This window comes from Leptonychotes weddellii, chromosome 14 (genome assembly GCF_054177405.1).
Source record: "Leptonychotes weddellii isolate Sample4059 chromosome 14, ASM5417740v2, whole genome shotgun sequence".
In the NCBI taxonomy this organism is placed as follows: Eukaryota; Metazoa; Chordata; class Mammalia; order Carnivora; family Phocidae; genus Leptonychotes; species Leptonychotes weddellii.
In genome coordinates, this window is record NC_138382.1 from 7,279,071 (window position 1) to 7,289,380 (window position 10,310).

The window sequence follows — 10,310 nt, forward strand, 5'->3', positions numbered from 1 at the left end:
CGGGGCGCCCAGCACAGCGCGAGCAGCAGCCAGAGCGCCCAGCGCGCGGACGTGCCCATGGTGCCCGCCTGGATGGTGCCGTTGCCGCCGCCGCCGCCGCCGCCGCCGCCGCCGCCCGCTCGCTCGCTCCGCACAACAAGTTACCAGCCCTTCGCAAAGGAGGTAGGAGGTGGGGGCGGGGAGGGGGGAGGGGGACGAGGAGGGAAAGGAGTTAGAAAGGGGGAAAGGGAGCGGGGAAGAAGAGGGCACCCCCTCCCCTACAACTTGCACAATCTCCTCCCCACCAGCCAACCCACCCACCTCCCCGGGCTGCAGCAGCAGTGCAAGCCGAGCCTGCGGGCAGAAAATAATGCAGGCGCTGCAGAGGAGGGGAGGGAAGAGGAGGGGAGGGTTCGGGAGGGGAGGGGGTGGGGAGCCGAGAGCAGAGGAGAAGGCAGAAGAGAGCGGAGCCGGCCGCGGAGCACCCACACTGGCGGCTGCAGGAGCGCGGGGTGAGCAGCGAGGAGGGGGCAGGAGGGGGAGTGGTCAGCGAGGGGTGTGTGTGCGGGGGTGGGGGGTGGGGGGAGCGGCGGCTTCAGCCCTCCTTTCCCCTCGACGCGCTGCTCTTACAAGCTCTGGGCAGCCAGGTGCCTGCGCAGGGGGTGTGCGAGTGTGTGTGCGTGCGTGAGTGGCCGTGGCCGTGGCCGTGGCCGCCGCTGCCAGCCGGACTGCTCCCGGGGCCCGGCTGCTCCGCGCGTCCGCCCGGGGCTCACGGGGGCCCGGGGCGGCCGCTGGTTGGCTCGCGCGCCGCCCTCGCCTCCAATCCCCGGTGCCTGCCCTAATTTCCTGATCTAGGGAACCTGCCGCCGCCGCCGCAGCGGCGCGCTCCCTACAGTCATTACCGTACGGTCCCGGCGGCCGCCGACTGCAAATGCAGCGGCCGCAAGGAGCAGCGGCAGCGAGCGCTGATGCAAACGACAGCCGCCGTTGCCAGCGCCCGCTCGCTAACGGGGCCGGCGGCCCGGGGGGACCTGCGGCTGCCAAAGGCCACAAGCATCTCTGTCTCTCTCTCTCAGCCACCCTCTCCTGCGCCCCAGAGAGGCTGGTACTGTAAGGCTGGTAGGTAGCGTCTTCCTCAGGCCTCCTCCCTCCACCTGAAAGTGATGGAGTGGACAGGCTCGAAACGTTCGGGCTGCTCCGAGGAGGGGTTCCGGTGCCTGTCTCAATCGCAGGCCGAGGTGCCGTCTTCGCTAAAAATTACATGTGCTTTTAAATGAGAGAGTGTTTGTGAGGGTGCGTGCGTTTGTGGTTGGTTCTCTGTCATAGAACGGGACTAAAATAACCCAGCCTGGGAGGAGGGAAATTGCTAGTGCAGCCCTGCATTCTCTCATCGACCATTATAGTTAATTGCTAATTGCACAAAATGATAGTTTGAGGGCCTGTAATTAAAAGCTTAACCTTTTCTTGTTTGGGGGGAGGGGAACCTAGGTTTGTTCTTCTTGATACACTTTGTAACAGTTAATTATAAGGCTTAAGGAAAAAAGGAAGTAGAGGCAAGATTCCTATTAAGGATTGATTCTTGTTTTGTGCCTGGCAGGACCTGAGCCTATAATTTGTTTTGTGTGTGTGTGTGTTTACTTCAGTTTTCTTGCACACTTTCCCTTCGTTGAGGTGCATTGTCTCCTGTGGTCTATTTAGCACTTAACAAGAGTTGAAGGACACACTGAGCTGTTTCTCCTTCAATAAACGGTTTACATATTTTTAAAAAAGTTATTCTTTTCCTTTTTCTCTTTTTTTTTAATTTTCATATCGAATGACCCAAACTTTGCAGGTTTCAGTAGGACCACGTTCTAGCGGTGTTCTCCTGGTGATCTGAGATGTGGTGGGCACTGCTTAGCTGTATTCTCTTTGCCCTGGTTCTTCTAGGCATTTGTCAAGGCTAGCCATCAGAGGGGATATTTATTAGGAACTTACTGTATCCAGGAGATGGCAAGAAAAGGAAAATTGCAGATCAGGATACACTTTGGTGGGGCCAGAGGATATCAGGATTGTGACTGATAAGCATTAAGGGGCTTCACGCTGTGTATGTGGGTGGAGTGTTAGACTAGAGCTCATTTCGAACACCGTTTTGCCCGCTCTGTGATTGTACATTTGATACCAACTGCAGCAGCCATGCACATGTTGCATGTGAAATTGAATTCAGATTTGCCTTACGCCGTTTAGTAGTGAAAATGCATGCAGGTGTTGTTCACCTAACAGGCTTTAAGGTGCGATGGTAAAACCTCCAGGGCACATCATCTTCAATATTCTCAGGATTCTGAAAGACCATCTGAGAATGAGCTGTGTCACTTTACAGACGAGGAAAGGTGGTAGAGGGATGAGTGGAATCAATATGAAAAAGCACAGTGTTGATAAACAGTCCATGTGGCTTGTGTTTAATATTTTTCTCAGAGATAAATGCCTGGGTACTACAAGCTAAACCCTGGTATGGTATAATAGATTTACAGTTGATGAACATGTACTATGCTTTCTGCCTCTCCTAGGGATATAAATAAATTGTTGGTGAACTTAGCTGAGGCTCTGTGTTCAATCTGGTAGCTTTATTGTTTAATCGAAGCATAACTTTTAGCTGGACCTCTGATTGGCTGTGTAACTTAGGAAAATCACTGTGCCTCTCTGTGCCTGCCCTCTGACCTGTAAACTAAAAACAAAACTAAGCCACATAGAGTCCGAGTGCTCTGTGGCCTCAGGGACCAGCTCTCTGCAAAGCATTGATAGAAGAAAACAGTTATAAGAAGAAATGGACCTAATGAATACAGAAAATAACCAAATAACCAAAATGAGAAATTTATCATGAGTGGAGACAGGTGTGGTTGAACCAACTGGTTTCAGAAAGTTGACAATGCTAGATTTAGAAGCCTTCAGGTAGATGCAGAGGCAACCATTCACTCCCACAGTCCACCACTTTTATTTCTTTGTTGAGGCAACATGCTTTGAACATCCCTGGGAGGTCGGCACTGTGCTATGCAGTGGGCATAGGGAGATGCCAACCAGAGGAAGCTCAGGAACGGGGTGGGGGGGGAGGCAGAGAAACAGCACAGCCCAAGGGATGTTCAAGGTGCTATAAGATTATAGGGGAAGGGTAGTTAATCTGGCTGGGGAGTTATGGCGTCAGAAAACGCTTTCCAGGACAGTTGACTCTGAGCTGAGTAGAGTCATCATTTTGACCAAGTAATGTCAGTTCTTATTACTGCTGGGCACACGGTAGGGTTGCACTTTCCGGCCCCTTTATGGTTGGGTGGGACTGAAGGACGAATTTGGGGCAGTTATTTGTGAGAAGTCGCAGGGTGCCATTTGCAGACTGGAGCATTTAATTACTTGAATAAGAGCCTCGCTTTTTGTCTGCTGTCTAATGACAAGAAACATGCAAGATCTGATTGCTTCATGAACCCAGTGTGAATGACTACATGAGTAATTCTCTGCTGTCTACGTGTATCTGGCAATGGTCATATAGAGTAGAGGTCAGCCAATGGCCAGTGGCCTGTTTTTGGATGGCCTGTGAATATAAGAATGGTTTTTACGTTTTTTAAAAGATTGCACACGCGCGCGCACACACACACACACACACACAAACCCCACCCAAAAAACAACAAATGAACAAAACAAAGAAGAAAAATATGTAGCAGAAACCATATGTTGCTCACAAGGCCTAAAATATTTACTACCTGGGTCTTTGGAGAATTAAAAAAAACCAAAACGGCTTGTAGCCTCTTAACACAGAGTGAGTGCAAAATAAATCTGTGTTGTGTTCATCTACTGGGATTTTGTTACCTCAGCCTGATGTGGCATTAACCTGGCTGATGCACTGGGTGAATGGGGAAGGAAAAGCAGCCGTGAGCAGAGAGAACAGAGGCAAAAGAGTATCAAGTATTCAAGGAAATGCAAGAGATGCAGAATGTTTCAAGTGTGAGTTTCAAGTAGGCTAATGGTGGGGAAGAAGGCTAAGGAGGAGAGGTGGGGATTGGATTATGTGGAGATCTGTATGTCATAGCGACACTTTGCCTTCATCCTGTAGGCCATGGCGAGGACTGGTGATGGACTTTTTTTTTTTAATTTTAAAAAATTTATTAAATTATGTGATTCACAAAGGAATAATTATAAAATGCAGAGAAAAAGAATTTTTAAAGATTTTATTTATTAGAAAGAGAGAGAACACAAACGGGGGGGGGCGGGTTGCAGGCAGAGGGAGAAGCAGGCTCTGCTGAGCAAGGATCCCAATGCAGTATTCGATCCCAGGACTCTGGGATCATGACCTGAGCTGAAGGCAGATGCTTAACTGACTGAGCCACCCAGGCATCCCGAAAAAGAATTTTTAAAAGCATACTCTGAATACCCGGAGATATTGACATATTCTATTTCTTTACTTTAAAAAAATGTATTTAGTTTTATCCTCAGGGCCCAGAATTGTATTGACATTGCTATAATTAGTACAGTTATGGCTCTCTTTATTTGCTAATTTACTTCTGTAAATAAATAAATAAATATATATATATATCTATGAGTCCACTGCTGCCTCCAAGTAATAGAATATTGGCAGTAACACCCAGCTGAGTCCTTCCCTGGGAACACATCTAGTTCTCTTCCCTGGAGGAAGCCATGGTTGTGATGAGTTTTGACTGGGGCCCTGATAGCCAGTGCGTTCTAGAACGTTCCCTCTGGCAGTGGTATGGAGACTGATGGAGTTGGGAAGCAGGTAAGTCGAGAGGAAAAACAATTAGGGGGCTCTGGTAGTGAGGGGAACAGGTAAATAAGAGAAAGAAACTGTTATTTGAGCTGAGAAATATTCATATAATTCCTTCCTGAGATTTTTCTCCCCAGTTCTTTGGATGTATCTCTTAGAACAGTGTTTTCGAGAAACACCCATAATCCATAAAGCTCCCTGGCAGTGTCTGCAAAAAGTGCAGGTTCTCAGCTCCTGCCTTGGAGATCCTAGCTCAGTGGGTCTCGTGTCTGTCCCAAGGGGCTGTGTACATAATCTTACTCCAGTTGATTCCTAGGATGAGCCATGATTAAGAAACTTTCTTAGAGAATGTCTTCTTCCATGCGGTTTGAATGGCCAAGTAGCTTTACTTTTCTCAAATACGCATACGTGTATTTGTCCAGTTTCTTCGGGGTGAGTGGGGTAGGACCCACAGAAAATGCAAACGCGACGTTGGATGTTTCCTTTGCCTCAAGCCCTGTAATCGTCAGACCAGTTGCTAGTTTGAAGCTCTGATTACTGCATTTTCTACCCCGCAGCTGTGCCACGGGAAGACGTGAAATGAACTTTCCCCTTTTAAAGGCTTTGGTAACTTCTGAGGCCTCCGCTGTATCCTTTTTTGATGGTGTGACAGCCCAGTGAAGTGCATCAGGTTCACCCCACTCCAGGCTCCGTGGGGAGGGCCTGATGGGGTCTCAACCAGCGGCCACAGACTTCAGCTTCCATCCGAAGCACCTGGAGGCCTTATTCAAACAGGGATGGCTGGGCCCCACCCCAGAGGTCCTGATTCAGCAAATCCGGGGTGGGGCCTGAAGATCTGTATTTATAACAAGTGCCCAGATGATGCTAATGCCGCTGGTGAGGGAACACACTTTGAGAAGCACCGTTCTAAACCCATCAGCATAACTTTCCTCCCTCAGCCTCTGTGACTGATTCGAGGGCCTCAACCCATCGGCCCGGGGCCTTGTCCTGGCCACATGGATGGGATGCTCCAGCCCTAAGCCTATGACTCAGGTCTGTCCGGTTACAATGACGCTCAGGACTTCTGCTTCATTAGAAAGGCACCCTCTTGGAAGCAATGTGCTATATGGACCTTGGACCAGAACTCGTACAGTGATTGTACCACAACAACAGAAGCCGATTTGAAGACCAACGGAGTCCTAGAGAAGTGGACGTTGAGAGACTCGGAGAGATGGCACCCAAACTTGACCTTCAGCCCACCTGGAGGTCGGCTTCTCCCGCAAGTGCTGGTTCTGTAGGCCTTCTCACTTACCTGAGCCAATAAATTCTCCTTGTTGGGTACGTCAGTTTGGATTGAGTTTTCTGTTACTAACAAGTAACTGACTGGGAGAGGTGGCCCCTTGGGGGATGTAGGGTGCTTACTCTAAGGTGTTAGGCAAAACTCCATGTGTGATCTTCCAGCGGAAGTAACCTGCCCCTCCCCTCCCGGAGGCGATTCACAAAAGGAATGCAGGTACTAGGAAGGCCTGTCCTAACAGCTGCTTTCTTGTGAGTCGTGGCCAAGTTCTCAACTCCGCGCCCCGACCTCGACCGAAATCAGCTCGATATGGACTCAATACAAACGAGCCCCTACTGAGGGTTACATTCTGAGAAAACCACCTTAGAGATCCCAAGGCCAGAGACTGTTTTTGCAGGCTGCTTTTGAACAATTTCAGAAAGGAAAAAAAAAAAAACGTGGCCAAACACGGGAAAGCGTTTACAGCGGGAGTGAAACTCCAAAATGGGTTGTGTGTGAGGCTAGACCAGTGGTTCCGACTGGGAGTGATCCTGCCCTTGGGGAATGTTTGGCAATGTCTGGAGACCCCTCCCGGGACAGGTACGACTGACATGCAGGGGGTAGAGCCCAGGGCTGCTGTTAAACCAAAAGCTTACAGAACACAGAACAGGCCCCTACAACAAAGAATGATCTGTCTGGTCCAAAACGTCACTGGGGCCGTGGTTGAGACATCCTGAGCTAGACTGAGAAGTCAAGTGATTCTGTAATGTGTAGCACCTAATGAGTAAGGTCAGGGGACGTGATTTGGAACCTAGGTGGCCCAATAGAAAGATGTTCTCTCTCTGAACAAAGAAAGCACAAACTGGGTCTTGTCCAGTAGAAAAACAGATGCGAATGCGGGATCAGAGGGTAGTGGGGAGATTTATAGACCTGGGAAAAGGAGAGCGAACCACAAGTAGTTTACATTTAAATTGAAGTAGACCAATATAGGACATCCACAGTCCAGTTGCATTGTGCACTCATGGGTGGCCTGTATTTTGCAAAGTGTTGGGTTTTGCTTTACCCGTTTTTCAATGAAGGAGTGAAGTGCTGGACCAGTTTCACTTTATTTTCCAGGAACTCTTTTTTTTTTTTTTTTTAAGATTTTATTTATTTATTTGACAGAGAGAAACACAGCGAGAGAGGGAACACAAGCAGGGGGAGTGGGAGAGGGAGAAGCAGGCTTCCTGCGGAGCAGGGAGCCCGATGTGGGGCTCGATCCCAGGACCCTGGGATCATGACCTGAGCCGAAGGCAGACGCTTAACGACTGAGCCACCCAGGCGCCCCTATTTTCCAGGAACTCTTGAGAACTAATTCCTAAGATTCTGGCCCCAAACTGGATTGTTCTCATTCGCCGTAACTGCAATTTATAGGAGGTCTTGGAATGTAGTGCTGTAGTGTTTAAAACACTCTAACAATGGGAGTTTCTAAGGAAATGGGGGCTTTGTGGCACCTACTGAGCCAGCTAAGTGTAAGTGCTTAATAGGACGTAAGAATTTTATCTGCAAGTTATGAGTAATGCAGCAAGGTCCGTAAGCGTATATCATCTCATCATGATAATTCCATTTTTAAGCTTTTGGTTTTGTGAAGGTGGAGAGTTGATGTATCCAATGTTTTCTTGTTATAGGTATGGTTTAAATTCATGTTAGACTGCTGGTCGCACCCTTGAAGGGCTGAGTTTCTAAATGAATATGCTTCCTTCCCACCTGGCTCTTTGGGGAGGTTTTGTCTTTGCATCTCTAAATCGTTTCAGAAACACACTCATGAGCAGTACGAATGCCGATAACAACCGTATCTAGAGTGTGGCGGGGGCAGTCCTGGTTCTCAAGGGTTCTGTGGTGGATGGAAGGGACTGCTAGTCCTTCGGAGTTGTTGGAGGGTAGAGTGGGTGAAGGTGGGAGGAGATACCAGGGGGGTAGCCCAGTCCAGTCGAGGAAGGTATATTTGTATGTTGTTTGGATTTTTATCCCACGAGCAGTTAGTAAGCCATAGAAGGTTTTTGCTAAGGGGATAGTGGGAGCAGATATGTGTATTCAGAAATATGGTTATCTGAGGAGATGGTTACATCCATACAGGATCCAGAGGGCACCCCTGTGGAAGCTGAAAACCTTTGTGCATTGAATACAGAGAGGCAGTGTAGGTTAATGGTTAACAGAGAAGGTGCTGGAGACAGTCTTGCTGGGTTCCTACTGCCACCTACTAGCTATGAAGTTTTAGGCCAATTGTTTAACCTCTCCTTATGCCTCAGTGTTTTCACCTGAAACGTAAGAATGACAAATGCACTCACTTCTTATGAGAATTCAGTGCATTCGTAGGAGTAAAGCACTTGGAACAGTGCCTGGCCTAGAATAAATGCTCAGGAATTGTGAGGTACTATTATTAAATGTGATATTGATTGTTGTTGTTATCAGCAGCACTCCCTGTAAAAGACCGAGGGATTGCAGGTCCGGGCCGAGGGGTTGGAATGAAGGAGGTCAGCGGGCCTGCGCCCTGCCTGCCCATTCGGATCCCCTGGAGAGCTTTCCAGAATATCCACACTGAAGTTGGACTCTAGACCAATTCGATGACAAAGTTTGGAAATGGGGCCTGGGCGTGAACTTCCTGGGTGACTGGCATTCTAATTGTGAATCACTTGGTGTCAAGCGTGGAGCTCTAGCCTGGCCCAGGGTAGCGTAGAAGGAAGGCTGTGTAGTCGAGTTGGAAGAAGCTTCACCCTCGGGGAGACGGGGAAGTTGGGGTGGCTGCAGCAGAAGAAAGAGGTGAATCCCCTGCCAGTGTTCCAGAACGGCCTCCCTGTCCTCTCTGTGCATCCTGCTCCCAGCCTGACATCTCTCATCGCATCTAGATGCGCCAGCTGTAAGAGAGCCGAGGACCACAGGAGGTCAGAAGCTCCGCAGAGCCAGACGGTCAGGCACCTAGCTGGCGTCTACCTATATCAGTGATGGATTACGTATCACCATTCTCCTGCTTTTATGAGTCAGTCTACCAACAAGGACCTGCTATGGGGCCAGCCACTTGCCAGGTGACTGGAGGACAGGGGCCAGATAGCGATGTGGCTACTGTAGGGGGTGAGTTGTTACTGTTTGGTTTGCTTTTTCTCTGGGAGCCAAAATTCAGGCTTGTTAAGTGGTAATTGACAGTGCTTTCTTCTAAGGAAGTTTCTCCCGGATTTGCTGCCAACAGGAAGTGTATTATTCCTCAGAGCACTATAGCCTTCATTTATCGAGTGCCCACTCAATTATGAGGCATGACAGAGTTTGCCATCTAAGAGAGGAAAGACCACTTAATGATTCCTGGAGTCAGAAGTCGGGAATAAATGGGTAGACAGATCCAAGAGTTAAGGGGATTCCATTGTAATTGGAGAAGCACTTCCAGCAGAAGCTGGATCTTCCGCTGAAATCTTAAAGGAACCCTTGAATAAATTGTGTGGGAGAGAAGGTGTGTTTTTGAACAAAATGAATAGTGATTTCATCTGATCATCTGATAGGATCCCAAAGCACAGGTTGCAGTTGTGCTAACCACGGTGGGACTAGAATTAGCACCTCCTAGAAATGAGAATTCTCTTTTGAGATCTTAAGAATTATTTCCCCTGATCCAGGAGAAATGGAACTCTCTCCAAAGGTGTGTTTATTACAGCAGTTTTCTGGGCTGGGTCTGATGGTTTTTCTGGGTGGACAATTCTTGCACGTGAAGGAAATATAAAGCTTCACCCTTTGGGAGGGGCTTCCTTCTGGAGGTGAGGGGTGGTTCTTGGTTACTGACCCAAATGGAAGGATGATGGATGGCTAATGACCCCAATCAGAGCTTGTTCCTAAATTGACTTGGCTTTGCTTTGGGAAGAAGATAATGGAAGGCCATTTGGAAGCAAAGATCAGAGGTCTTTTATAGATAGAGATGGAGAGGTGGATAGTACTGGAATTGGGATAAGGGGGTTTGGGAGAAGAGGCATACCCAAGATTTGCACTAGATCTAATCTCACCTTTCACCTTAACACGAACACCCCAGTATCACCAACGCCCTTCTCTGCAATCAAAACTTACTCCTTTCCTGTCATCAGAAGTAAGCACCTTGAAGGGTAAAAATTATGGTTTAAATACTTAGAAGGCCTGCCATGTTTGTGAAATGGAATTGGAATGAATATACGAACAGATCTTTTGATCTGGTTCTTTCGGTTCTCTTGGTGAACTCTGGAGAGGCAACTTTCTGGGAAGAAGTGACTGCAGAGAGGACGGAGGGTGGTTTAGTTTTGTCTCTTTACATTTCTTCATTGCTCTCTTGGCTTTGCCAAAGATGCC

The 10,310-nt window shown here is 48.5% G+C and overlaps 1 protein-coding gene and 1 long non-coding RNA gene across 2 annotated transcripts in view; one reads left to right on the top strand and one right to left on the bottom strand.

Annotated features, from left to right (window-relative positions):
• The window catches only part of VLDLR (very low density lipoprotein receptor), a 29,952-nt gene extending 29,265 nt beyond the window's left edge, over window positions 1-687 (bottom strand). The window contains exon 1 of the mRNA XM_081802797.1: window positions 1-687. This exon is cut by the window's left edge and continues 8 nt beyond it. Within this exon, the coding sequence (XP_081658923.1) occupies window positions 1-59 (59 nt within the window). The 5' untranslated portion in view covers window positions 60-687.
• A 177-nt stretch (window positions 688-864) lies between these two features.
• LOC115942031 (uncharacterized) lies at window positions 865-9,452 on the top strand. The gene is made up of 2 exons (XR_004076689.2): window positions 865-1,098; window positions 5,278-9,452. It is a non-coding gene; the product is annotated as an uncharacterized LOC115942031 (long non-coding RNA).
• The last annotated feature ends 858 nt before the right edge of the window (window positions 9,453-10,310 follow it).